The sequence below is a fragment of the Sus scrofa genome, chromosome 6 (assembly GCF_000003025.6).
Source record: "Sus scrofa isolate TJ Tabasco breed Duroc chromosome 6, Sscrofa11.1, whole genome shotgun sequence".
Classification (NCBI taxonomy): Eukaryota; Metazoa; Chordata; class Mammalia; order Artiodactyla; family Suidae; genus Sus; species Sus scrofa.
In genome coordinates, this window is record NC_010448.4 from 27,790,785 (window position 1) to 27,817,309 (window position 26,525).

Sequence of the window (26,525 nt, forward strand, 5' to 3'; positions counted from 1 at the left end):
GTCATGCAGAACAACCACATTGCCTCCGTGACCCTTTATGGCCCCCCCAGGCCTGGTGCCCACCTGAGAACCGCAGAGCTCCCTTAGGGACATCACCACCCATGTCCATCTGCCCCATGGAACTTTGCATCGCATCCTGTTCAGCGGGCCTCCCTGTGCCACCTTGTGGGTTTCCTTGGACACCTTGCCAGTGTGGAAGGGCTGTTGTGATGTTTTGCAGTGGGGCTCAGGCTGGGTGCTCTGCCATGGGTGAGAGACCCAAATGTTCCTCTGTCCATTCTCAGCCTGCTGGTGCCAACAGGAACACAGACTGCAGAGAGAAGCACAAACTCTGAGCCTTGATACCGGGACCCAGGAGCCTCTGGACTAACACATAGGGAGGCAGGGTTCTCTCTCCCCTGTCCCACATACATTGGGAAAACTTGGGGCGCTTACTGTGGCTAAGGAGACAGGAACAAACAGGACAAGGATAGGTACCTGCCTTTGGCACAGCATTGCCACATGACCGTTAAGCAGGTAGCATGTCCTTATTACTTCATTGCGACTTTTGCACTACATCCACTTGAGTTACTTGATGAAGCTGGCTGCGTGGCCAAGGTGGCCCACCTGCCCACCCCTGTTCCTTTCTTGCACGCGCTCCCTGCCAGGCCCAGTAGGCACACCCAACTGGTTGAAACACAACTTTCTACCGTCAAGGTACGTACCCAGGCCCGGTTCCCACCCTTCTTGGAGCCAGCCTCTAAGGTCACCTGTGCCCCCACTCTGCCCCAACCTGGCTGGCAGGGCTGCATGTTTCCATCCTGTTTGCCTCTTTTATTTAATGCCAAAGTTTTCGCCAAAGACATCTTCGTCCTTTTGTTGTGTTTCAGCATTCTGTTCTGCACTGTGGGCTTGGCTCCCCTGCCCCTGGACAGTGTGCCCTGGCTGGCCCACTGATGGCTCAAGGCCTCTGGGGCTCGAGGAGGGCTGGGCTGCTCAGTCTCTTCTTGGGATTTGCTGAAGAAAGTAGCATATGGAGTTCCCATCACGGTGCAGCGGAAAGGAATCCGACTAGGAACCGTGAGGTTGCGGGTTCCACCCTGGCCTTGCTCAGTGGGTTAAGGATCCAGTGTTGCTGTGAGCTGTGGTGTATGTAGGTCGCAGACGCAGCTCGGATCTGGCATTGCTGTGGCTGTGGTGTAGGCCAGCAGCTGTAGCTCTGATTAGACCCCTAGCCTGGGAATCTCCATATACTGCAGGTGCGGCCCCAAAAAAGAAAAAAAGAAATTAAAAAGAAAGTAGCATATGTGCTTTAAGAATATTATTAATCCTTTTGAAAAGAATTGAGAAGAGAAATGTATAATTTTATCCCATTTTTAATATTTTGGTCTAGTAACTTGTGATACATAGATGACAATTTTGTGAGTTTTTCAGATGTGTGTACAGATTTTTGTAAATACGACTCTTTTGTAATTAACTCATGTACAGCCTCATCCTGTATAGTTTAACAATGAACGTGCAGGGGACCTGCCCCAGGCTTCTTTGTGGTGCCTGGCCCTACAACCAGGCTTGTGTGACGTTCCCATGACTTTGTGACTGATTGGTGTGTCTTCCCATGTGGACTATGGCCTGGCCAGAGACCCACCCCCGCACTCCCTTCCGTGGGGCAGCCAGGACTGTTCCTGTCCTCCTAGAATGGGGGAGCCTTCTTCATTGCCCTGCCTATACCCCTTCTCCAATAAAAACCTAAGCCCCCAGCAGCAGCTCACCATGTGCTGTTGCTGAGATGTTTGTACTAAAATAAGCATGGAGGTGTTGATTTTTTTTTTTTTTTTTTTTTGAGAAAGGGAGTGGTTGAAGAATATGGGAAAATGTACAGCACAGCATTCTTAGAAGAGGTTCCTTGGCTCCTCTGAGGAGTGCAGGGCAACACAGGCTCCAGCAGGAGACTGGCATCGTGTAGGTGAAGAATTTTTTCCCTTAGTAGCTGGAAGAGTAGGTAGGACAATGTGCAGAGTCCCTTTGTGCCTCCATCCCTGATGTTCCAGCTAGTCCAGGGCTCAGAAGGATTTGGTCCCAGGAAAGTAGGCATTAGAAGATCTAAAGATCTAGACAGGGAGTTCCCCGTTGTGGCTCAAAGAGTTAAACCCACTAGTAGCCATGAGGATGTGGATTCGATCCCTGGTCTCACTCAGTGGATTAAGGATCTAGTATTGCAGCAAGCTGCGGTGTGGGTGGCCAAGATCTGGTGTTGGTGTGGCTGTGGTTTAGATCAGCAGCTGCATCTCTGATTTGACTCCTGGTGGGGAAACTTCCATATGCTTCAGGTGCAGCTGTAAAAAGAAAAGAAAAAAATAATAAAGACCTGGACAGGTATACAAATCCAATTTGGAGGTGCAGTTTTGAGGCAAAAACAACTGCTTTCAGATTGAGCTATGGCAGAATGCTTGCCAGTTCCATGAAGACTGAAGCCAGACTCCTACCCCTCCATATAGGGTCCAGCCTTGAGGGAGACCTACATTTGTCAGCATTACCCTAGCAGTTCCAAACTAAGGAGTCTGGTCCCATTCCATGAGCCTCTGCCACCACCACCCCACCCACAATACACACATTCCTAGTAGGAGGACCAAACGTTCACCTGCTTGGCAAAGAGCCTGGTGTTCCGCCGTCTCAGCCCTGGCTATCTCCAAAAGCCACCATTAGATTGGTTCCAGGTCACCTTCCAGCAAGGTGGGCCAGCAGGAACCAAATGCATTCCCTGGCACATCGTGGAGGCAGACGCCTGGATGCCCTTTCTAGGGAAGAACCGCATAGACCACTAAACGGTCTGGGAAACCTACCCTTCAAACTACCTCCCACTTCGTACTGGGTCTGAATGAGCGGAGTGAGGAGCTATATGATAGGTGCTAGGGGCCCCACTGGAAGGGGCCAGCAGCAACAGGCCATGGACGTGCACAGGCTGGCCCATGCGGCCCATGCAGCAAGTGCCACATAAGCCAGATGTCAGCAGCCGAAAGCCCGTGCACTACAACCAGCTCGCGGTAAAAGCAGGGATCGAAGGTGCGTAGGTGCGGGGCGGCTGAAGGTCGAGGGATACCAAAGGTTCGGAAAGCAGGGTGAGGCTCAGGCGTGAGACGCAGTCGCTGCAGACACATTCCCAGAAAGACATCGTCGATGGGGAAGAGCTCAACCTGCGCGCAGGCGCCGGCCAAGCGGTGTAGCGTGGCTCCAGAGAGCACGAAGCCACCGCCGCCTGCGTAGGCCGGATACGCCTGCAGGCCGTATACAGCCTCAGGGATGTAGTACTTGCTGGTCCGCCGGCGGATTGGCCGCGCCTGCACGATCACATCACCTGCAAGCAGATCCTGCGCCGGGTCCCGCGGCGCCAGGAACTCCAGCAGATTTCCCACGTGCACAAACACGTCGGAGTCGCCCTTAAAAACGAAGCGCACGTCGGGGCAGTAGGCGGAGGCCCAGGCCAGAAAGTGGATCTCCTTGAGCGTTAGGTTGAAGAAAGTGTCGTCGAAGGCCCAGAGCAGGATGTCTGCGTATGCGCGGCTCTCGGCACGCAACATAGCGCTCCAGTGCGTTCGAGTGCCCGCCCCCTCCGCGTCTGCCGCGTCTGCCCCGTCCGCGCCTGCGGCCCTGGGCACGCCCAGCAAGAACACCCGGCGCACGAGCGCCCCCTGCACACGACCCTCAGCACCCCACGTCTGGCGCACGGCTTGGCGCCGCTCGAAGTCCGCCGCCACTGACTTGACGGCGATGAGCAGGTCAGGTCCGTCAGCAGGTACGCCATTTCCTCGGCACTTGTGTGGCTGGTTAATGAGCAGAGGGAAGCGCCGCTGGTCCTTGGCACGTAGATAGCGGCCAAAGTCAAAGGGTCCCGTGGGTGTGGGCGTGGGCGGCTCCGGCGTGTCCCCTTCATAGACCGGCGGGGCCGCGCCCGTGTCCGGCGCCTCAAACACTCGGACCCCCGGGGTGGGCCCTGGCGCCGCCACTCCTTCAGCTCGCGGCGCACTCGTTGTCTGGGCCGCGCCATCGCGCTGCGCATAAAGCAGGAGGCCGAGGGCGGCGCCGAGGAGCAGCGTGATAGATGCTTCTCCGCGTAGGCGCAGCCTCCGCCTCATGTCCGCGTGGCCGGCGCCCGCGCCCCCTGCGGAGAAACTGAGTCAGGGGTTCACGACACCGAGGGGAGGGGGTCTGAAAGCCACACGCCGGGGGTCTCCGGCTACCGGCCGTTCATCCCCCTCCGATGACCTCCTCCTTTGGACCCTGTCCCCCCACCTGGATGGGTACTCTGCAAGGGCAAGAAGTGACTCCTAGTAGCCGACTCCCACCCCCTCAGCTCCGGCCCAGGACGGTGCCCCAAAGTCGGGGCAGGGAGACGCAGAACCGCGGCCCCACCCCTTTCCCGCGCAGAGGCCGAATCCCTTCTACCCATCCCTACCCACCACGGCGATCCTTGGGATCCTGACACACGTTCGGCCCTTGGGAGCAGCTTGGCCCCGGATGCCGGGGCCTCCGGGGCTCAGCGCAGGGTCCCAAGGGCGGCCATGGACGGGGCCTGGGCCAAATGCAACGTTGGCAGGAAGGGGGGGACCGAGGCTGCTGCCACGTGACCCTACAGCTGTACGCGCCCGGACATCTGGAGCTCAGCTCCGCCCTGGCGCCGCCCGAGCGAGCGCTCTCTCCGAGTGGGGACTAATCTCTGAGAGGGATTCTCACGGCCATCTCTTTCTGGGTAAACTAAAAGGCATTGGTTCTGATCTCCATCCAGGCTCACAATCCCCAAATCTGGGGAACGGGAAGAAGCATTAGCCAGCCTTTGTGGTTAGTTTCCCCACCCCTGCTTCCCCAGAGCTGGGTAGGGGCTGGCCTGGCCTCAACCCCAGGGCATGCCAGCTGGAAATCCCTGGGGGCCCAGTGTCTTTGGCATCGACCTGGCCCCTTCCAGCCCATCCTTGGATGCACCACTCCAGCTTACCAGGCCCTGGTTCCACAAGACAGGATCCAGATGGGGACGCTGCCCCTTAGGGAGTTAAGTGACTTGCCCAGGATCATACATGCAGAAAGTTAGAGCACTGCCCCAGGTTTTCTGGAATTTAGTCCAGGACTCTTTCCTCTGTCCTCCCTTGTTGTCCCTCTCCCTAACCATCCACTGGGATACAGGACAGGAGGCCAGCCCTATATGCTTTAACTTTCCAGATGAGCGCTTCAGTCTGTCTCCCCAGAGGCAGTTCTGAGTCCCCTACCCCCTAGTGCCCGAGGCCAACATAGTCTCCTGCGGGTAGGAAAAAACAAGCCTGGGCCCACTGCAGGCCAGGTAGGCCAGTTTGTGAGACTCCTGAAGTAGGCCAGTGAGCAAAGGGTTTAATCTGGACCCAGGAAGACAGAGAGGTGCTCTGGAGATTGAGGGTCCAGGCCTTACCCAGTTCTCATGCCAATTCTCTCTTCCTGGAACTCAGAGCCCATGCACTGGAGTGGACAACCCCCACCTCCCACTTTCCCACTTTGCCCCAGAACTTTTTTTTTTTTTTTTTTTTTTGTCTTTTTGCCTTTTCTAGGGCCGCTTCCCACGGCATATGGAGGTTCCCAGGCTAGGGGTCTAATCAGAGCTGTAGCCGCTTGTTCTACACCAGAGCCACACTAACTCGGGATCCGAGCCTCGAGCCGCATCTGCGACCTGCACCACAGCTCACAGAAGCGCTGGATCCTTAGCCCACTGAGCGAGGCCAGGGACCTAACCTGCAACCTCATGGTTCCTAGTCGGATTCGTTAACCACTGTGCCACAATGGGAACTCACCTGCCTCAAAACTTCTGAGGGCAGACTACAGGAGCTGGCACTGCTGCCCAATGCCACCCTCTTTTCAGTGGCTATGACTGCTCCTTCTGACTTCTTCCCCCCAGTGTTCTTCCTCACAAAGTAAACCCTCCATTCTGAGCCTCACTCTCCTGTTCATAGACTTCTCAGGAGTCCTCTACTGCTTCTCCCTCTGGCTTCAGTTTGTCCCCACCACGTCCCAGAAACAACCCCCACCTGTTAGCCTTTGCCTTGACTCTTCAGCCTTGGGGGATGGCAGCCTCCATCACAGCAGGCGTGAATTCCCCTGGCTTTCAAATCTAGGTTTCCTCCCTCCTCTTTGGGCTGCTCTTTTATTGGTCTTTAGGACCTCCCCTTGGGCACCCACTCCCACCTGTACGGTTCTAAATCCTTAGCCTTGACCCTCTCCTGAACTTAAAACCATAGGCACAGCTATCCTTGGACTCTCCTTGGATGTCATGCCCAACTTGTCCCAGACAAAGCAAGCACTTCACCTCCCCCAGGACCCCTATCTCGGCAGGCAGCTCCACCCTCCACCCAGCTGGCAAAGGCAGAAACTTTGAGGTCCTCTCCACCAAGCTTGTTATCCTTTGTCCTGAACAGCTCTCAGGGTTCATCCCTTCCCTCCATCTCTGCTGCCAGCTGCTGCAGTCTGGACCACTGTCCTCTCTCAGTCTGCATCCTTACCAGCCTCCCAGCCTCATCTACCAAAACCCTTTAAAGGCTTCTCATTGGCCTCTGGATAAAATCCAACTCAAAATGGCTTACCAGGCCCCATGCCATCTGCCTCCCCCACTCACCAACAGGTCTCTGCAAATCCACCTACCCCTAGAGCCAGCCAGTCTAAACCTTCTCAGTCTAAGCCCTCCCTCTCAGCTTCCTTAAGACCTCAGCTGAGTCTGGCCATGCCCAGAATATTGACTTTCTCTTCCCCTCCCCCCATTCATACTCATTTCTCTCCCAGGAAGTTTCACCCCTGCTCAGCTGCAACCCCAATTCCTTGTATTTTTCACATCAAAAAGTGGGTAGTATTTTATTACTGATGCTTAATATTCAGAGTACCATACTGAGTGTCAACTGGGAGCAGGCAGGATTCGTGTATCTTGTTTCAGCACAATATTTGGAACACTTAAGATGATGCCTAAGATACAGCAGGTCCTTAATGAATTAATGAATAATAATTGTTCATTCGGTGAATGAAGAGGTAAGGTCTGGCTGAAAGCCCCTCTTCTGGGGTGGGAGAGGGTGAGGCAGACTTCTGCAGCAGGTCACCAGTTAACTCTGTCTCTATCATAGTATTTAGAGCAGAACCTCCAGCAGGCATAATGGATGCTTGTCCGTCTCCCGGAGAGGGCAGTCACCTCTGCCCAGCAGCTCCAGCAGCTCAGCGAAGTGGGGTTGAGTGTCATCTCAGAGTCCCATGGATGGACAGAAGATCAGCAGTAGCAGCAGAAGGGAACCTATGGTCATCCAGGTGCCCCAAACCCTGGCTGGGCAACTGGCTGACCACCCTCTTTCTCTGGTACTCAGTCTAGGCCAGGCTGCCATCGGGATTCGCCAGGCCCAGCAAGTCTTCTGCCAGGCTGGTGAGCTCGTTCTCCTCAAGGGCCTCTACCAGGCGCTGCAGCGTGGCTCGGCGGCCCTCGGCCTGCACAAAGCGCCGCAGCAGCTGAAAGGCCTGCTCGTACAGCCCTTCGCGCTCGTATTCATAGGCCAGTGAGTCAAGAGCCGGGTCCCGCAGCGCCCGGCAACCACGCTGCAAGGAGCGCCCCACCTTGCGCCACTTGAGGCCCACTGAGCGCGCAAACGTCAGTTGGTCCTGCAGGCTCAGCGGCCGGTTCACTGCAGGGGGAATGGGAAGTGGCGTGAGCTGGGGAGAGGAGACACTTCCATTCCCACCCTGCGACTATCCTGCCCAGACCTCGCCCCTCCCCAGACTCCATCCTACAGAGGACCCAGCCTTTGCCGCTCTCCGGGCACCTCACCGACAGGCTGACCCTGGAACAGAAAAGTCTGGCCAGACGGCGGTGGCGGCAGCTTCTCCGCAGTAGAGGTGGCTGGAGCGCCCTCCACGTCACCCCCTTGGCCCCCTGAGCCGCAGGTCAGATTTCTGAGCGCATCCTCCAACTCTGTGAGTTCCTCATCCCGGAGCCGGTCAGGCTAGGGAGGAGAGTGCGGCATTGGTGGGGTCTTAGCCTCGGATCCCCACCCCACCTCACCCTGGCCCCAGCCCGGCCGCACCTTCTGGGCGAAGATGAAATTCAAACAGCGTTCCTCGTCTGTCAGCAAGGCGTCCAGCCGCTCTGCGCTGGCGCGCAGCTCCAGTTGCAAAGGCACGGAACTCAGGGCCAGAGCAGCCTCCAAGCACGCCTGCAGAGCGGTGCGCAGTGCCCCCTCGCGGTAGGCCCGGAGGAAGCGGCTGCAGGCCTGGCGCCCACAGAAACGCAATTGAACAATCAGCTGCGGATCGCTGCGGTGAATCTTGAGCATCTGCAGCTCCTCCGGGCTCCCGCCACTCTCTGCGGAGGCGGGCAGTCAGGCACCACGAGGTCCCCTATCGGGCCCGTTCTCCAAGAGGCCAGAGGAGGAACGAAGCCCGAGGTCAGACTCCCTCCCTATCCCCAGACCTGGGGGCAAGGGTATAACCCAGAGCTCCCAGCAGGGAAGCAAAATTGGGAGGCAGACAACAACAACCCAGAATAAAGGCCAAGACCTCTCACAGAGAGCACCTTAAGACGGAGTGGGTGTCACTTTAGCCCCGTCCTTGAATCCTCAAATGAGGGTGGGCACAAGGGATGTGGGAGACTTTGCAGAGTAGAAAAAGGGGCATTTATCCTGGGCAGCCAAGCCTTCTGAGTAGGTGACTGTCGGGCCAGGGGAGGGGGCTGGAAGTCTCAGGTCTTCAGCCTCCTAGAGTGCAGCTCCCCTTCTCCCCCTGCCCGGAGGCTGGGGCCATATCCCCCCAACCGGCTTTAACCTCCTGTGGCCTCTGCCCTGAGATGGGAAAAGAGAAGCCAAAAGGCAGGTACTGGGGGTCTTTGGCAAGGAATGCTGCAGTGAGAGAGGAAAAGAAGAGAGAGATGAGCAATTAGTAGAAAGCAGTGAGCAGGCTGATTGGGAGAGTGGGGGGTATTGAGCAGGGGCACTTGAGCACACACATAAGTAGATCATAGACAGAGGGACACAGATCTATGCCCAAGGGCACACATGAAGAGAAGACAGAGCCTACACAACCAGGCGTCCTCCTCCTCCCTTCCCCAACACATCTCTTCCTTTAACCAGTGGTTAAGCACAAGCCCACAGAGTTGAAGAGTTGGGGGTCTCAGCCCTCGGCCCCACCCACAAAGGCCCCAGGCCACCCCTGCCTCTCCAAGGGCCCACCCACTCACGCACCTGCAAGGGCAGTCCGCAGAGCCCTGTACACGGCTGCTTTGTGCTGCTGGTGAGCGTAGGACTCTGACAAGACCACCTTGTCCAGCGAGGACTCCACAAACAGGTATGCGCTGCCCACCCATTCCTCGAGCCCATTTGGCCCAGCTGCCATTCTGCCTCCTGGGGACAGAGACCACCCCCCACCCAGTTGTGGAGACAACTGTCCTGTCCTACGTGGCTCAGCTGTCCCCACCCAGCTGGCACACTTATAAGGGGAAGTTCGTCGTCCCACAGGCAGCCCCCTGTGCTTCTAGCTCTGCATAACCCAACCCAGCTCAGCCAAGATTTGCAACAAGGACCGTCCCTCCACTGCTTTCCCAGAAGGAGCTCAGGGTCACAGTGGTGGGAAAGGAGAGGGACAGTGTTGCAGTGGAAGCAAATTCTGCCCCTTCCTCAGGCCAGGGTACTCTCTTGTCAAAGCTGACTGGAAACATCCTTAGCCTGGGTGGTGCCCATGCCCCACAGCCAACCGGACCCAGGTCCTGGTAGGCCCTCAGCTTAAATTTGAGCCCCAAGGATCCCCGAGGGCTCCACTCCCCCACTAAGGGTTTCTAACTTGCATTCCTGCTATGCCTTCTGGCTTCACTTGAAAGGACACATGTAGTTTGTGCCTGCCCAGATCCTTCCCTCAGTCCTGACTGACCTCGGGGCCTTCCCGCTTCCTTTTTCTTAGTCCGCATGCTGTGGTAAGGGCTGATCCCACTCCCTAGCTACAGGCATGGGCAAGTGAAACGGCCTGTCCAATCTGCATATTCCAGTCACCTCCTTGAAATGATTTGCTCAGAGGTGGGTATTGGATTCAAGTTGGGCCAATCAAGCTGCAACTTTGGCTGGACCAATAGGAAAGAGGTAGAAGTTTCCCCTCTGTATCTAGAAGCTGAACTAGAAAGAAGGGTAGGTGTCTTTTGCCACTGCTTGAGGGGAGGCTGACTGAGAATGAAACTGGCACAGAAGGCTACCAAGACAAGAGAGAAGTTCGCTCCTAACCACACCATGCTCCCTGGCTGTTGCTATACCCTGCACTTCTCAGTTAGGTGAGCTAAATCATGCCTTTTTGTTCTGAAGTCCTTGAAGCTGGGCTCTTGTCTTATGCAATTCAAGGTTTTCTGTTACACATTCCTTCCCTGTCCAGCCAGAGTCAGGGCCCATTGGCACTAGTAGCTCCTCCATCTCTCTTGGACAAAATCCTAGCTCTAGACCAGGGGACAAAATCCTGTCAGGGAACCATGCCCTGGCCCTCACCACAGTGGCCTGAAAGTTACTGCACCATGAGGCAGCAGGTGGGGAACTGGCTTGCTTCTTCCTCCTGACCTCACCTGAGGCAACATCCCACCTTTTTCGTGGAAAATGGGTTCAAGACCCTACTTCCTGCCCCATCAGTCATACTGCTTTAAGCACCCTCTGGTCTTTAGCATTTATATATAGTGGGATAGGATGGGTGCTGAGCCCCCTCTGTGAGCCCTTTGGGAAGGACAAATGGGGTGGCTTTAGGTGGCATCCATTTACATGAGTGACAGGGAACTTCAAGGGAGGGATGCCAGGAGGAGCTAGGACCACAGCCTTGGACATTGTTGGGGAGAGAGAAGGGACCCTGAGCTCAAAGCAGAGGCTGTGTTTCAGATCTGCCCCCAGACCCTAACGTAAGAGCCAAAGCTGGGACAGTTTTAACCCCAGGATCACCCAGACCGGCAAGAAAAATGATATCTGATATATCCCTACCCTGGGTCTGAGCACAGAGGACATACCTTTGAACACCACCACCCCCATAACTTTTTGGTAGAAAACATATTAATACTTGTATGTTTACCCAAAACAGTGTGAAAGTTAACAGGAAGTATCCTTTACCTCTGCTGGGGGAGGGGGAGATTTGGGGTGATTTTTATTTTCACTGTATTTAGCAATATTCTACTTTACGTAAAATGGACATTTCTGGAGTTCCTGTCGTGGCACAGCAGAAATGAATCCAACTAGGAGTCATGAGGTTGCGGGGTTTGATCCCTGGGCTCGTTCAGTGGCTTAAGGATCTGGCATTGCCGTGAGCTGTGGTATAGGTAGCAGACTCGGCTTGGATCCTGCATTGCTGTGCCTGTGGTGTAGGCTGGCAGCTGTAGCTCCAATTTGACCCCTAGCCTGGGAACCTTCATATGCCGGGGGTGCTGCCCTAAAAAAAATAAAATAGACATTTCTTTTGTATTAAAAAGGGAAATTTGGGGTTTTTTTTAAAAGCAAATACAAAAACAGGGTAGATGACAAGATCAAGATCAGTAAGGGAGTTCCTGTCGTGTGGCTCAGCATTAACCATCCCGACTAGGATCCATAAGGACTCCGGTTGGATCCCTGGCCTCTCTCAGGTTAAGGATCCAGCATTGCCCTGAGCTGTGGTGTAGGTCGCAGATGCCGCTCAGATCAGGCATTGCTGTGGCTGTGGTGTAGCTACAGCTCCAATTGGACCCCTAGCCTGGGGACCTCCATATGCCTCGGGTACCGCCCTAAAGCCAAAAATAAATAAATAAATCAGTAGGTAGACAAGTGGGAAGTTCAGAAGGAGTGGCCCAAGGGGTGAAGAAGTAGGGGCAGAACCAGACCATCGCCTATAGTCTGCCCAGTTGGCCTATGTGCCAGACACTGAAAACCTGGAGGAGAGGGGATGCTCTGTCACACTCACTGGGACTGGACAAATGGAAGAAGTCGAGCAGGTCTTCCAGGCAGGAGTCGAGAAGGTCAGATAACCACTGAAAAGCAGCCGCGGCCCTAGAATCCCTGGTCCCTTTGGGAACTCCTTTCTACGTGTCCTTCCACAGAAACCCCTCCTCGGGAAGCCCCGCGCCTCACCACCAGGAATCTGCCTCTCTGTGGGAGGGGCCAGGCTGGGTCTCAGGAAGGCTTAGCTGGGCTGAGACTAAGGGACACATGGGTACCAACTAAAGAAAATATGCCCACCCACCAGGAGCCAGCCGGCGCAGCGCTCCATTAACACAGCCCAAACAATCCCCAGGTAGCCCCGCCTCCGGCCGGTATCGGACAGTGACAGCCTGAGGGCGTGGCCCCACAAGGACTGAAAGGCTTTGAACCCCAGCTGCTCCGGAGCCTCCCCCAGTCCATTCTGCTGTTGTTTTCGCACTTGCTGTTCCCTGGGGCCAGCAAGGGCTTTCTGCTCTAAGATCCCTGACCCGCCCTCTCACCCACAGGGCCCTGCCGCCCCTTGAAAGACCCTAACTGGGACAAGAAACCCGCGGGGATCTAGGTCCATACCTTCTCTCCCGACTCAGCCCAATAGGCCACCGCCCAATAGGTGGCCTACTGGAAACAGCCCAGTAGGCCACCGCCGCCACCTGACCCGGGCAGCCGCGGGTTGACAACTGTGCCGCGCCCTTACTCCTGAGCCAGGGTCCGCCCCAGCTCCTGCCGGCACCGGGAAGCCCACTCACCCTCTGCACTAACCTGACCGCCTTGGCCCGGCCCGGATTCCCACGCCCGCCGGGCTCCACTGGATTGGCGCTGCTTCCGGGTGTGCGCGGAGCGCAGGGGCGGTGCCCCAGTCTGGGCCGCCCAGTCCGTCCCGGCGTCCCGCCCCTCAACTCCGCGCTCCCCGCGGTTCCTTCCCGTTACCGTCCTCTACCGCCAGTCCCCCAAGCCTCTGGGCCAAAGCCCACCTTGTCCACTGAGCAGGTAAGACACTGGCGCCCGAGTTAGAAGACAGGAAGAACTACCCGCGACGAGGGACTTGGAGGACTTGCCGCTCTTACGAGGCTGGAGGGTCCCTGTGAGAGCTGCTCCTCTTCCTCCAGCAGGGAACGACGGATCAACAAAGGGGCGCCCCTGGGGACTCGACTCTTCTGGTGCCTTCTGGGTGGTCGAGCTCACAGTTCTTTGGTCTTTGCTAACTCCCTGACACTCTAAACTCGGTGCCGGTTGGTGCCAAGTTCAAGCTTGGACCAGGATATCAAAAGCTCCAGGATACACGAGGCGCAAATTCCAGCAGGGCCCATTAGCCTGGACAATATGGAGGGAAAGGAGTTCCCTTAAGAATCCGGCGCAGTCACTGCAGCAACTCGGGTTGCTGCGGTGGTGAAGCTTCAATTCCTGGCCCGAGAACTTTCACTTGCCGCGGGTGCGGCCAAAAAAAAAAAAAAAGAGAGAGAGAGAGAGAAATATGGGAAAATAGAAAACGCTGAGTGCGAAAACTTTTAAGCACTTTAAAATAAAATCGGCAACTTTAAAGACGACACACTTTCCAACGACGGCCGTACTCTGAAGTGGATCTGCAGAATCCCAGCTGAGCCTAATTTGCCCAAGGGGAACTTTAGGCTGCTCGGGGTTCAGGATTGGAACTTGAACCCAAAGTCCCTCAGCACCCACAACCCCAAGTTTTCTCCGCCCCGCCGGTCTTTCATTGCAAGCACCCGGAAAGTCTTCCCTTGTGATGTGGAGGAAAGAGCCTCCCTTCTTGGGCGGATTCAGCCGTGCCCCACCCGCACCCCTGCTTCCTGATTGGCTTGTGGTCCCTGCCAATTAAAACTTTTCCCTAATGCTCCCGCCCTATTAACCCTGCGGTCACCCTCTAGTGACCCGCGGGCTAGAACAGCGTTTCTCAACCCGGGACTTTCAGAATCCATGGGCTTTTCTTGAAATTCAGATTCCTGGGGAGTTCCCTTCGTGGCTCAGCTGTTGTTGAATCTGACTAGGATCCATGAGGATTCGGGTTGAATCCCTGGCCCCACTCAGTGGGTTAAGGATCCAGCGTTGCTGTGGCCTAGGCCAGCAGCTGTAGCTCCTATCAGATCCCTAGCCTGGACTCTTCCATATGCGGCAGGTGCAGCCCTAAAAACAAAAAAAAATATCAGATTCCTGGGCACCACTCTTTTCGGAGAGGTTGATTAGGTGGGACTGCAGAATCTGTATCGTGAACAAGTGTCTGGATGATTCTGGTTCCCCACACCCTTTGAGAAGCCCTCATTTCAATGGCCCTTGGTGCTTGGGTTCTGTCCTTCACTAGTACTCAGGGTCGAAGTTGGGAGGGAAGAGTTCAGTGACCCCTGCAAAATTAGTCTGGGCCGTCTGGAGGCCCAGGTGAGTGTGTAATAGAGGGAGGGCAACGGGGTGGGGGGGGTAAGACCATCCCTCTGAGCTGAGAGAAGGATGTGGTTGTCTGGAGTCAAGGCCTGTGCAACCACCCTCCAACTTCCTTAGAGAAGACTTGGGGAACTGGGGGAAAGATCTGATAACATAGCCCCAAATCCAAGGATTCAGCTTTATCAAACTGCCATATAAGTTTAAGCATCAACTGTGGATTTGTTCAACAAATGAGAATGCAGCTTTAAGAAGCATCACAAATCCTCAGCATCCAGAGCCGACTTCATGGGTCTGAGACATGTGCAGCTGCACAGGGCCCATGCTTGGTTGATAACTTTGTTAAATGATCTGCTGTCACTGCTGTCTTGAAATCCTTAATAAAGTTTTTGTTTTGTTTTTGCAGCGACCCCCTGGTGCAGCATGCAGAAGTTCCGGGGCCAGGGATGAAACCGCACCTCAGCAGTGACCATGCCAAATCCTTAACTGCTAGGCCACCAGGGAAGTCCTGAAATCTTTAATAGGGTTTTGAACAAAGAGATCCACATTTTTATTTTACAGTGGGTTCTGCAAATTATGCAGCAGCTCCTGGGCCACAAGCATTTCTACACATAGACTCCAGGTGTTCCCTTCAACATTTGGGCCTTCCTGAGCCCAGGGACATCCCTTCCTCTCCAGGCAAAGCACTGGGAGCAGTGGAGCCCCCAAGCCCGGCCAGACCATGGGCGAGCCTGGAGAACAACTGCCTGAGGAGGTGCTAGTGCTCATCTTCCGCCATCTGCCCCTGCGAGACAGAGCAGCGGCTGCCAGGGTCTGTAGAGCCTGGGCTGCTGCTGCCACGTGCAGCGCTGTGTGGCACAACACGAACATCAGGTAAGCCATCTCCTTCCCCTCCCACCTTCTGTCTTGGTGGAGTCGTGGTTGGGAGATGCCATGACTCTCCCCATATTAAAAGGCATAATCATTTCTAACATTTATTGGCTGCCTACTGTGTACTAACCATTGTTCTGAGTGCTTTACATTTAATTGATTAATTAATTAATTTGTCTTTTCTAGGGCCACTCCCTCAGCATATGGAGGTTCCCAGGCTAGGGATCTAAACGGAGCTGTAGCCGCCAGCTACAGCCACGCCAGATCTGAGCTGCGTCTGCGACCTACACCACAGCTCACCAAAACGCTGGATCCTTAACCCACTGATGAGGCCAGGGATCTAGCCCACAACCTCATGGTTCTAGTCGGATTCGTTCACCACTGAGCCACGATGGGAACTCCATTACATATATTTATTTAATCCTCACGAAAACTTTATGTGATAGGTATCTCCATTGCACAGGTAGAAAATTGAGGCAGAGAGATTTAATCAATTCATCAGCCGTGAAGTAGCAGAGGCGTGTGATGAACCTGGCAATTCGGAGGCCACACTTCACCTCCTTAAAGACCCCTGGGAAAGCCTAGTTCTTAAAACATAACTGGCTCTCCCTGGCATGGTTTCAGCTAGTGGCAGATGCATCTGAAGTCTTCTAAAGGGGTTAGATGGGAGATCCCTCCTAGCATCACAATGAAGCGACCAGGCATGGTCGGGAGAGGGAGGTATGTGGGTAGTGGGCAGGAAGTGGCTATGAAAGTGGGCCAGGCTGAGGGGTGGGTGGAGGCCTCTCTCCAGGTCGCGGGGACTCTGCCGGCTGGCAGCTGGCCGATGCCTTTTCTCCACCTTTCTACCCCCAAGTTGCGACTGTGAACTAAAAAGCATGCTGCCACCATATCTGTACGCCTGCCTGGACCACGTTCACAATCTACGGCTGGAATTTGAGCCGTCGAGGGAGCCAAGCCGTCGGGTGGCTACGGAGTTGCTGACCGCACTGGCGGGCCATACGCCCGGGCTGCGAGGCCTTTGTCTGGAGTGCCGCGGAGAAAAGCCGCTCTTTGACTCGGGCCGCGACGTCCTGGACGCCGTGCACGCCCTCTGTGGGGCAGCCCGCGCGCTGCGCCACCTCGACCTGCGGCGATTGCCCTTCACACTTAGCGACACGCTGGTACTGCAGGTGGCACACGGCTGCCGCGAGCTCCGCAGCCTCTTTCTCGATAATGGTACGCTAGTGGGCAGCGTGAGGCCCAGCTCCGTGCTCGAGCTGGTAGAGCCTGCCGGTGCCTGCGCGCCCTCGGCCTGCACTTGGCTAGCCTGTCGAGTACCGCGCTCGAGGCACTAGCGGCACCAGACCGCGCGCCTTTCGAGCTCCTGGCCGTGCGGTGCGCGTGCCCCGAAGACGTACGCGCGCCCCCCCTGCCAAGCGAAGCCTGGGTGGCGCTGCGCCGCCGCCATCCTTGGTTGGCCGTAGAGCTGGAGCTGGAGCCGGCGCTGCCTGCCGAGAGCGTGACGCGCATCCTGCAGCCTGCTCTGCCTGTGGCTGCGCTGCGTCTCTGCCTCTCTGGGGACACCGTTGGGCCGCTGCGTTTCGCAGCGCGCCACTACGCCACAACCTTGCGCTTGCTCGAGGTGCGCGCCGCCGCCTCAGCAGAGCTCGACGCCGCGCTGGAGGAGGTGGCGGCGCGCTGCACCGGCCTGCGCGAAGTGCACTGCTTCTGCTTGGTGCGACCTTCTGTACTGCACGCCTTCCGCGCGCACTGCTCGCGCCTGCGCAGCTACACGCTCAAACTTACGCGGGAGCCACATCCCTGGCGGCCCACGCTTGTGGCGTGATAGGATAAATCCTTTCACCCCGCGCCGACGTGTGGCCTCTGAGACGCTTCGTGGGTTTGCCCCGGGGCACGCCAGCTGCTATCCCGCTCCCTTAGGACTCTGAGGATAGGAGCCTTTGGGGTGGCATCAGTACTAAGCAGGCGCGCCCTGAGTCCACTCAATTGCTCCCAACATCTGCAGACACCCATTGTTTCCGCGGTACCGGGATCACCCTCTTCAAACCCCAGTCCCCTGCAAATGTTGCGCTAGCTTGGCGGCCCCGGCATGGGGGAGGGAGGGCACTGACACAGTGGTGCCTCAGGGATGAGTGTGAAATAAACAAATCAAGCATTGTCTCCGCGTCCTGTGAAAGGCAGGGTTGGCTCTGAAGTGGGAGGGCAGCGAACCGCCTGAGGCCGGAGGAAAGGGTCCCGCTAGTGCTGGGAGAGTTCCAGACCTCAAAGTCCCTTTCTACTGATGCTGCTGCCTGGGTCAGGGGCGGGGCACTCGCAGTTTTGGAAAGACCACAGCCCCTGGGTTCGGCGGGAGGTGGGCCAGTTACTCCTTTCGCCCCCTCCCCCCCAACCCGGCTCCTATCAGCCTCTCGACCCGAGGCTTCACTGTGTCCACGTCATTGCCTTATGGGACGGTGCCAGCCCACACCAGGCTGCGCACTGGCGATTTCTCCCGAAGAACAAATGAGGAAACAGCAGGCCTGAGAGGATGGAACTCGAACCCACATCTTACCCCCAACATACACTTAACCGATCCTCCACTGCCCTTTCAGTCGGCTAGTGCTGCGGCCTCGGTCAGAGCCCCGCCCCACGGGTTAGCACGTGGCCCCCACCTGACCCCGCGCCCGGGAGGCGGAGTAGGGCGGGGCGGGCGGCAAACGCAGCACTTTCCGCGGCTTTGACAAGCCTGCGGCGGCCGGCCCGAGCGCTTAACGGGGCCGAGACTGCGCCATGCAGGAAGCGCCAGCCGCGCTGCCCACGGAGCCGGGCCCCAGCCCCGTGCCTGCCTTCCTCGGCAAGCTATGGGCGCTGGTGGGCGACCCGGGTACCGACCACCTGATCCGCTGGAGCCCGGTGAGGGCCGGGGCCCCTTGACTTCCTTAGTGGTCGCTGGGATCCCTCCACGTCGGGGAACGTCCGCGCTCACCCAAACCCTGCCTGGGACTGGGCTGTGGGTCCCTTGATTCAGCCGTCCAGGGTATGCGACGGTTTGGAGGGGGTGTTCGAGATGGAGGTGAGGCGACTTCCTCCGGGCAGAGGAAAGAGTAGGAGCCCTCTGGAGACCTAGAACCCGAAGGTCATTTCGTTCCCACTCTACCCTATCAGACAGATCGAAAGACAGCCCAGGAGAAGGGAAGGGCTGGGTCTGGTTCCAGCTCAGAGTCACATCCTGGGTTGGGGAGCCGTTAGGGCTGAAACCCAGGTCTGGCCTCCATTCCTTCTTTCAGAGAACCGAGTATGTAGTATAGGTGGGCCGGGATAAATCATTGTGGTCGCCCATGGATAGGTCTCAGAGCTGGTTCTGGCCTTGTCCCATGTCCCCGTGGACAGTCTGGGTACCCAGAGTGAGTGTGCGCGCGCGCCAGAGCGCTGGCTTGGCCGTGGGCGGGCTCGACTCATGGTGTCGTCCGGTCTCCGCCCGCACGGTGGGTGGGCGGGCGACGCTCTCTGCAGAGCGGGACCAGTTTCCTCGTGAGCGACCAGAGCCGCTTCGCCAAGGAAGTGCTACCCCAATACTTCAAGCACAGCAACATGGCCAGCTTTGTGCGGCAACTCAATATGTGTGAGTCCCCAGGGCCACGGCGGGAAGCAGGCGTGGGTGACTTGGTGCGCGGGGACGGGGCCATTTATGGCCCGGCGCCCCACACTCCTAGACGGTTTTCGGAAGGTGGTGAGCATCGAGCAGGGCGGCCTGCTCAGGCCAGAACGAGACCACGTCGAGTTCCAGCATCCGAGCTTCGTACGCGGCCGCGAGCAACTACTGGAACGCGTGCGGCGCAAGGTGGGGGCGGCCTGCAGGAACTAGCAAACCTGGGTGGAGATGGGACAGATGTTCCATGCGACTCTGACCTGCGGGTGCTTTCGCAGGTGCCGGCGCTGCGCAGCGACGACGGCCGCTGGCGCCCTGAGGACCTGGGCCGGCTGCTGGGCGAGGTGCAGGCTTTTCGGGGAGTGCAGGAGAGCACCGAGGCGCGGCTGCGGGAGCTCAGGCAGTGCGGGGGAGGGGGCAGAGGAGATGGGAGGATGGGGGAAGGGGAGGATCTGGGCGAAAGGACACTGGCCTTCAAGAGTTTCTGGGCAGCTCTTTTTTTCTCTCTGGCCTTGGCTCCTCCATCCAGACCAATGGGCTGTGGAAGGAAGTCTGTTGTCTATGGATGGTTGATTATCTGAGTGGGCGGCCGGTTCAGGCCTGCCATTCTGGGGGCGGGGGCTGGTGGTAACTGGGTGAACTCTCAGATGCCTCAGCACCCTCCCACGCCTTTCCCCCAGGCAGAACGAGATCTTATGGAGGGAGGTGGTGACGCTGCGGCAGAGCCACGGTCAGCAACACCGCGTCATTGGCAAGGTGTTTGTCTCCCCCACCCTGCTATTACCACTCCGGAATATCCCCCCATCCACCTAGTCCTGGAAAGCGCCTGGAAGTGCCCTGTGAGGGTGGGGGCAGAAAGTCCAAAGTGTGAGTTAACTCTTTGCTTCTTCTTCAGCTGATCCAGTGCCTCTTTGGGCCACTTCAGGCAGGATCGAGCTGTCCAGGAGCTAAGAGAAAGCTGTGAGTGAGAAATCCCTCACCCCTTCCAGGACCCTCCCCGCCTCCCTTCTACCCCCAACTGTACCACCAAAACCCCCACTCTCAGATCTTGAAGTTCCAGGGCCTTAACCCCATCCTTCCACCCATCATCCCCTTCCCCCTCACCCTAAAGCATTCCAGCAGCCAAGGGTCTGGGACCCAAACCATGCTCCCTCCCTCCCAACTCTACCCCCAAAGGGCCCCCATCTCTGGGGGGAGCCCCTTCCACCTCCAGCATGTGACTGATGCCCTGGCAACAGGCTTCAGCTCTGCTGACTTGGCTGCTGGGGCCTGTGGGAGGGAGGTGGTGCAGGCTGAGGGGCATGGGAGATGAACCTGCCCAGCCCCCTGCCTGAGCCCTGGCCACCCTGCACAGGTCCCTGATGCTGGATGAGGGGTGCCCAACACCAGCCAAATTCAGCGCCTGCCCCCTACCTGGTACCCTCCTGCCGGACCCTTACTTTGTCCAGTCGGTAGGTTTTTTCCTTCTCTCTTCACTAGACACAGCTCAGCATCTGGAGAGCCTATGCCCTTTCCTTATTCCCCCAAAAGAAGAGAAGATGGAGGCCAGCCTTCCTCCCAGCTAGACCCAAGCCTCCCAGCACAGGCCAAGCCTTCCCCCCTTAGACCTGGTCCATATGGGTTCTGGCTCACCCTGTGACTTGAGGTGAAGGGCTGGGCCTAGTCTTCTACTTGCAGCCCCTCCCAGAGACCACCTTGGGCCTCAGCAGCCCTCACAAGGCCAGAGGCCCCATCATCTCTGACATTCCAGAAGACACTCCATCCCCTGAAGGAACCAGGCTTTCTCCCTCCAGTGGTAGCAGGAGGTAAGACGGACAGGGGCTGCCCTCTGAGCAGCCTGTGGGGGAGGGCCTGACAGCCCAGATGGCTGTGGGGATAGGGGGCCAGGTCAGTGCCAGGGTCTGGTTGAAGCTTTTCTCTGGTGCAGGGAGAAGGGCCTGGCACTGCTCAAAGAAGAGCCGGCCAGCCCAGGGGGGGAAGGCGAGGCTGGGCTGGCCCTGGCCCCAAACGAGTGTGACTTCTGCGTGACAGCACCCCCACCACTGCCTGTGGCTGTGGTGCAGGCCATCCTGGAAGAAAAAGGGAGCTTCAGCCCTGAGGGGCCCAGGAATGCCCAACAGCCTGAGCCAAGATGCCCCAGGGAGGTTCCTGACAGGTGAGCAGATGGACTATTCTTGACTATAAGCCCTGTGGGCCACTTCTGTAGGGCTCAGGAATCTGCATTTTATTTTATTTATTTTATGCTTTTTAGGGCCACATGTGTGGCATATGGAAGTTCCCAGCCTAGGGGTTGAATTGGACCTACGCCAGAGCCACAGCAATGCGGGATCCGAGCCAAGTCTGCAACCTACACCACAGCTCACGGCAAGGCCCAATCCTTAACCGAGCGAGGCCAGGGATTGAACCTGCATCCTCATGGATCCTAGTTGGGTTCGTTCACCGCTGGGCCACGAAGGGAACTCCAGAATCTGCATTTTAAATGCAACTACTGGGGTGGTTGTAAAGATTATAAAGTACACAACACTTTTAGAACCTTGGTACTGATCATTGCAAAGGGAGGGACACAACCCAAACCTCAGGCCAAAGAGAGACGGCAAAGGCATTCTATGTGTCTCTTTATGTGTGTGTGTGGATCTTCTTGCGGCATTTTCTAGATATCAGATTTAGATCCTGATGTATCTGGGTTCCTTAGGAACCTAATGAGGATGGGGGGGGGATGGAGGTAGGCACTGCAGGCCCATGGTAGTTCTCCATGCACAGGGGACCCCTGGACCTGGAGAGGGAAGGCAGGAGCCCAGAGAGTCTGCTGCCTCCAATGCTGCTTCGGCCCTCCCCTGAAAATGTGGAGCCTGCGGGGCCGCTGGATGTGAGTAAACCTTCAGCAGGGCAGGGGCACAGGACTCAGTGGTGTGCAGCTGTTTGAGCAGGCTGCGGAGGGCACCACTGACCCAGAGCTGCCCCCAGGTGCTGGGTCCCAGCCTCCAAGGGCGAGAATGGACTCTGATGGACTTGGACATGGAGCTGTCCCTGGTAAGACAGGAGTGGGGAGGGCGGAGGGGTTCAGGCTTGCTGAGCAAGCCCTCTGGTTCAGGGCTGTCCTCCCTCAGCCAGAGTCCCAGTTCCCCTCCCCACCTGCTTCCTGGGGTTCTCTTATGCAGTTGCAGCCTTTGGTTCCAGAGAAGGGTGAAGCTGAGCTGGCGGTCAAGGGGTTAAATTCTCCAGGCCCAGGTAAGGATTGTGGTGACTCAGGACCTGGGGGAGGCCTTGACTGGCCTGACCTACCGTGACTGGGTGGGCTGGGCAATTGATGTTTTTGAAGGGAAATCCCCAGGTTTCTGTACAGAGTGGTGCTTAAGCTACTTAAGCCTCTGGGTCAGTGGGAGGTTGAGAGTGGCTGTTTCATCCTAACTGACTAGAGGGCAAATCGAATGAGGCTCTTCTTCCCCCAAGAAAGGAGGTGACCTTTTTTTCCCACTGAGCAGAGCCCCACTCCTCCTAGGGAAGGACTCTGCGCTTGGAGCGCCTCTTCTGCTGGACGTCCAAGCGACGTTGGGAGGCCCAGCCCTCGGCTTGCCTGGAGCTGTAACCATTTACAGCACCCCCGAGAGCCGGGCCTCCTACCTGGGTCCAGGGGCCAACCCCTCTTCTTGAGACCCCCTCTCTTCTGAAGCCAGCCTGGCTGAAGGGCTGGCCTGCAGCAGCACGCCCTGCTCGGCTTCCTTGCGCCCCCTGGCGGAGGCTGAGTGAAGCCCCTTCTACTTGGCAGCCCCTCTCCATTACCGAGCCCTGCATAAAACTGCATTTTTTTCTGTGTTTCTGGTCTCTTTTCTCTACCGACCTGGGAGCACAGAAGTCATGGGTGGGGGTGGGGGCGGGGTGACTTTGCATTCGTAGACGCGTCCTGATCCCAGAGCTTTAGTCTTTAATCGAGGAGCCCCCAGAGAGTGCTTGGGGAGCCTGCCCCTAGTTCTCCGGCTTAGGCCCCATCCTCCAGGTCCGGATCCAGGGCCGGCCAATGGCCACTACGACCTCCGGGAAGCAGGGGCTTTGAGGGTCACATCCAGCACCACAGCCCAACCGCTTTGTGATCGTGGGTAAGCTGGTCTTGTTCTCTGGGCCTTCTTATCCGTGACAGGCAGAGAGGGGTTGCCAAGAGAATGGGTGTAAAACGCCTGGAGAAATTAAACAAAACACGCCGGGGAATTGCTGGGGTACTAGGGGCTTTACTGTCCCCTCCCCGGCTCCTCCCGTGCGCCCCGCCCAGAGTGTTGCGGGAAAGCGGACTCGGCGTGAGGGCCCGGCCGGCACGCCGCCCCCCGCCCAGCCTCACCGAGTCGGGAGAAGGACGCCCCCCTCCCCCTCCCGGTTCCCGGCAGCCCCGGCCGCCCCGCCCCCGCCGCCGCTCCTACTCCCATCCCGCCGGCCCTTTCTGCCTCGTCATCTCCTGCCCCACCGAGGCTCGATCGGAGAGTGGGGCCGCCGGCAGCGCACGGACCGGGAGCTCCACCCCTACCCCTCTCTGGGGGAGGGCAGAGAAACTGAGATTGGGCAAAATCCGCGCCCCGACAGCTCGAGCCGCTCCCGGAGGAGGTCTGTGAGCCCCGCCCCTCCCCGCAGGACTCCAGCTCTGGAACTGGGTGGAGGGTCGTTAAGGGTCCTACGTGCGCCAAGGCCCCCGCAGTTTCCCGCAACCTCCGCCCCTTAGCACACGGACGCGCGCAGCGAGGTGGGGAGGGCGGCCGCGACCCACGCCCCGCACCTGGAGCCGCCTGGTGCTTCGGGAGGGATCTGGGCCGTGACCATTGAAGGATGTAACTTCAGTGTTCGCTTCTGAGCGCTGAGGCCCAGAAATCAGGACCAGCTGGGGTAACGAGGGGAGGAGGCTAAAATGAAAATAACTTAAGTGAGAGGGAGTCCGGTCCCTCCTTCTCTGCATCTGTACAGAGTGTGTCCTCTCTCCCTGCACTGGTGACTGAGGGAGAGGCTTTCTCGAAGCCTCAAGTAAAGAAGGCAGAGTCCAGCGTATACAGTGCTGTAAGTCTAGTGGTGAGGGTATATATTGGTCACTGGGGTCCAGAGGAGAAGGACCCAGTCTGCCCTTGGGACACTCAGGCACGTGGATAGACAAGGGGACCTTTGAGTCTTGGAGCGTAGGTGGATTCACAGTATGGAGGGAGGAAAGGGCATTCCAGACCCAGGGAAGAGCATCTGCCAAGTTTGGGAAGTGCTAGGGGCTTGTTAAGTTCTCCCAGGACTGAGTGGTACAGGGAAGGGGCGGGGGGATCTAGCTGTCCAGGGGGTGAGAGGTGGCTACTGCTGCCAAGCCAAAGGGTCTGGATTATCTCTGATGGGCCGGTGGGGGTGGGGGACAGGGAGTTATGGTTGATACTCTGCTTGGCAGGAGACCCTGTAGTTCAGGCTGGAGCAAGTCAGATTCCAGTTCTGCCACTTGGTCTCTCTGAGCCTGTCTCCTCATCTGCAAAATGGGGACAGTAATCCTACCCCAGAGAGATGTCAAAGTCACAGTTCTGTGGGAGTGATGGGATGGGAGTGAGAGATACTCAGACAGACTATCATAGGAGATGAGGTGACCATGGAGGAGTTGAGGGAGATGCTGATAGAGACTCACTGAGAGGTGGAGGAGCAACATTTGTCGCAATAGGACATGAAGGGAGAGGGAGGGCCGGGGTAGTCCTGGTCTCTGCTCATGGCCTAGGGAAAGGGCTGACATTCAGAATGGTCAGGAGGGGTGAGATGATGAAGGATGCATAACATGACACCAGGTAGTGAGAGACCTGGGGGGCAGGATAGGGGCTAGGACCAAATCTACTCTCTCAGACCTAGAACCAGCTAAGGAAGTAGAGGAGGGACCCCAAAGGGACGATGAGACCCAGGAGGGTGCTTTGCAGACAAAGCCAAGGCCTAGGGAGATGGGCTGAGAGAGGGATTAGTCCAGGGCCTGACCTACTTTCCTCTGGATGCCAAGGGCCTTGCTGCCTGGGTCAGGACACCCAAGAGGAGATGGGCCATTGTCCTTGGTTGTTAATAAGTTAACAAAGTGGAGTTCCCCTTGTAGCTCAGAGAGTTAATAACCTGATGCTGTCACTGTGAGGATGCGGTTTGATTCCTGCTCCTGCTCAGCGGGTTGAGGATCCAGGGTAGCCACAAGCTGCACTGCATGTCATAGATGCAGCTCAGATCTTGTGTGTCTGTGGCTGGGGCGTAGGCCTGTAGCTCCAGTGATTCGATCCCTGGCCCGGGAACTTCCACATGCCACAGGTGTGGCCATAAAACAAACAAAAAGAACAAAGCAGGTTAATTTCTGCCTAATACCTGCTGTTTGGTGGAGACAGTCTCTCAAAATGAGAGGATCCGTGGAGGAAAACAGTGAAAAATCAACATTTGAAGTTAGCTTTTATGACTTGGGCCCGGATAGGATGGCTGTGAATCATTCCCAGGGCAGCTGGGAGACAAGTTTGGTCTCAGGTGATGTCAGGAGATCTTGGTCAGAGCTAGGACTCAAGAAAATTCAGGTCTCCCTGCTCAGGTATTAGGGAACCAGGAGAGACCATGAAACCATGTGTTACAACACGGCGGTATTGGTGACGGAGTGCAGGGGCAGAACCTGTCCCGCAAGGATGGACCTCACGGTCAGGATAAGGAGCCCGGACTTCCTCCAGCTGGTGAGAGGAGCAGGGGGAGCCCTCAGCACTTTGGGATCTGGAACTCTGCAGGATCCAGGCTGGAAGTAAGAGCTAGACTTACTTAGTGGTGAGGTTGACAGAAACACATGGCAGATTAAGGAAGGAAAGGACTTGACTGCAAGCTGGATGCGGGGTATCAGGATCAGTGGTAGGTCCTTCTGCCTGTTTTGTTGGGAAAGCAGGTTGGGAAAGAGAAGTTAGTTTGGATCAACTGAGCCTGAATTGATGGCGGGATCTGCAGGTGGTGGGAGCTCAGGAGAGAGGACCTGTTTGGGGAGAGCCATCAGGTAGGTAAAAGTCCTGGGATAGCGTAGAGGAGGGGAGGAGAGCCACAGTTGACATTTAGGGACCCAGGAAGAAGCCTGAGGAGGAGCCGGGACAGAAGCGGCCAGGGAGGCAGGAGGATGGGCCCAGTGCTGCACTGCGCTTCGTAGCTGTCCTGCTGCCGAGGTCGAGCTGAACTCAAACCCCAGCCACAGGTGTTCACTGGGGCCCTGGGAGAGAAGTCGAGGGAAAGGGAGCTCCGACTCCCACTACCTCCCCCCACCCCGCACCTCCCATGCAGCCCCCACCATGGGCAACGCGCAGGAGAGGCCGTCAGAGACGATCGACCGGGAGCGGAAACGTCTGGTAGAGACGCTACAGGCAGACTCAGGGCTGCTGCTGGATGCGCTGCTGGCACGGGGCGTGCTCACCGGACCAGAGTACGAGGCGTTGGACGCACTGCCTGATGCCGAGCGCAGGGTACGTCGCCTGCTGCTGCTGGTGCAAAGCAAGGGCGAGGCCGCCTGCCGTGAACTGTTGAACTGCGCCCAGCGAACCGTGCACGCGCCCGACCCCGCCTGGGACTGGCAGCACGTGGGCACCGGTGAGAGCGAGGGGCGGGGCCTAGCTCAGAGGAGGGGGCGGGGCATGGGGAGGGGCGGGGGAGGGCGGGAGCTGTGTTCTTCCCCAAAGACCCGCACGTGCGCAGAGGAAACGGCAGAGAGGTAAATTGAGCCTGAGACACTCCCA

At 57.4% G+C, this 26,525-nt stretch overlaps 5 protein-coding genes and 1 long non-coding RNA gene across 18 annotated transcripts in view; 4 read left to right on the forward strand and 2 right to left on the reverse strand.

The window, feature by feature from the left end:
* The window catches only part of C6H16orf70 (chromosome 6 C16orf70 homolog), a 34,989-nt gene extending 33,209 nt beyond the window's left edge, over window positions 1-1,780 (forward strand). For both annotated transcript variants that reach the window (XM_021094040.1, XM_021094041.1), the window contains exon 17: window positions 1-1,780. In XM_021094040.1, the coding sequence (XP_020949699.1) occupies window positions 1-87 (87 nt within the window). In that variant the 3' untranslated portion in view covers window positions 88-1,780.
* On the reverse strand, window positions 603-6,674 carry B3GNT9 (UDP-GlcNAc:betaGal beta-1,3-N-acetylglucosaminyltransferase 9). 3 transcript variants are annotated; one of them, XM_021094044.1, is made up of 2 exons: window positions 4,430-5,491; window positions 603-4,135 (listed from the first exon to the last, which is right to left on the reverse strand). In XM_021094044.1, the coding sequence occupies exon 2, from the start codon at window positions 4,107-4,109 to the stop codon at window positions 2,886-2,888; it is 1,224 nt and encodes a 407-aa protein (XP_020949703.1). In that variant the 5' UTR covers window positions 4,110-4,135; window positions 4,430-5,491; the 3' UTR covers window positions 603-2,885. The 3 variants fall into 3 exon arrangements, with proteins under 3 accessions (XP_020949703.1, XP_020949702.1, XP_020949701.1); XM_021094043.1 differs by having other exon boundaries at window positions 4,434-5,490; XM_021094042.1 differs by lacking the exon at window positions 4,430-5,491 and adding an exon at window positions 6,021-6,674 and having other exon boundaries at window positions 1,338-4,135.
* LOC110260943 lies at window positions 3,661-8,538 on the forward strand. The gene is made up of 2 exons (XR_002344558.1): window positions 3,661-3,769; window positions 7,335-8,538. It is a non-coding gene; the product is annotated as an uncharacterized LOC110260943 (long non-coding RNA).
* Window positions 6,810-13,870, reverse strand: TRADD (TNFRSF1A associated via death domain). Of its 5 annotated transcripts, none has more exons than XM_021094050.1 (5): window positions 12,890-13,870; window positions 9,198-9,356; window positions 8,046-8,323; window positions 7,790-7,964; window positions 6,810-7,646 (listed from the first exon to the last, which is right to left on the reverse strand). In XM_021094050.1, exons 2-5 carry the CDS (start codon window positions 9,346-9,348, stop codon window positions 7,336-7,338), a joined length of 915 nt encoding a protein of 304 aa, XP_020949709.1. In that variant the 5' UTR covers window positions 9,349-9,356; window positions 12,890-13,870; the 3' UTR covers window positions 6,810-7,335. The 5 variants fall into 5 exon arrangements, with proteins under 5 accessions (XP_020949709.1, XP_020949706.1, XP_020949708.1 ...); XM_021094047.1 differs by having other exon boundaries at window positions 12,678-13,860; XM_021094049.1 differs by lacking the exon at window positions 12,890-13,870 and adding an exon at window positions 12,665-12,739.
* Window positions 12,797-22,620, forward strand: FBXL8 (F-box and leucine rich repeat protein 8). The gene is given in 15 exon segments (XM_021094046.1): window positions 12,797-12,905; window positions 14,713-15,179; window positions 16,033-16,442; window positions 16,445-18,071; window positions 18,672-18,780; window positions 18,872-18,999; window positions 19,086-19,563; window positions 19,703-19,767; window positions 20,162-20,258; window positions 20,485-20,612; window positions 20,839-20,962; window positions 21,568-21,673; window positions 21,772-21,837; window positions 21,966-22,035; window positions 22,307-22,620. Coding segments are annotated over 3 exon segments (1,122 nt in total). The 5' UTR covers window positions 12,797-12,905; window positions 14,713-15,027; the 3' UTR covers window positions 17,005-18,071; window positions 18,672-18,780; window positions 18,872-18,999; window positions 19,086-19,563; window positions 19,703-19,767; window positions 20,162-20,258; window positions 20,485-20,612; window positions 20,839-20,962; window positions 21,568-21,673; window positions 21,772-21,837; window positions 21,966-22,035; window positions 22,307-22,620.
* LOC100523672 (heat shock factor protein 4) overlaps window positions 17,874-26,525 on the forward strand; it is a 9,599-nt gene continuing 947 nt past the window's right edge. The window contains exons 1-13 of one of the 6 annotated variants that reach the window (XM_003126939.5): window positions 17,874-18,071; window positions 18,672-18,780; window positions 18,872-18,999; window positions 19,086-19,210; window positions 19,488-19,563; window positions 19,703-19,767; window positions 20,162-20,258; window positions 20,485-20,612; window positions 20,735-20,962; window positions 21,568-21,673; window positions 21,772-21,837; window positions 21,966-22,035; window positions 22,307-22,620. In XM_003126939.5, coding sequence (XP_003126987.2) covers window positions 17,949-18,071; window positions 18,672-18,780; window positions 18,872-18,999; window positions 19,086-19,210; window positions 19,488-19,563; window positions 19,703-19,767; window positions 20,162-20,258; window positions 20,485-20,612; window positions 20,735-20,962; window positions 21,568-21,673; window positions 21,772-21,837; window positions 21,966-22,035; window positions 22,307-22,458 — 1,473 coding nt within the window. In that variant the 5' untranslated portion in view covers window positions 17,874-17,948 and the 3' untranslated portion in view covers window positions 22,459-22,620. Of the gene's footprint in view, window positions 18,072-18,671; window positions 18,781-18,871; window positions 19,000-19,085; window positions 19,564-19,702; window positions 19,768-20,161; window positions 20,259-20,484; window positions 20,613-20,734; window positions 20,963-21,553; window positions 21,674-21,771; window positions 21,838-21,965; window positions 22,036-22,306; window positions 22,621-22,812; window positions 22,902-23,195; window positions 23,398-26,076; window positions 26,380-26,525 lie in introns of those variants that run through there. The other 5 variants (XM_013998232.2, XM_021094037.1, XM_021094039.1 and 2 more) reach the window with 5 other exon arrangements.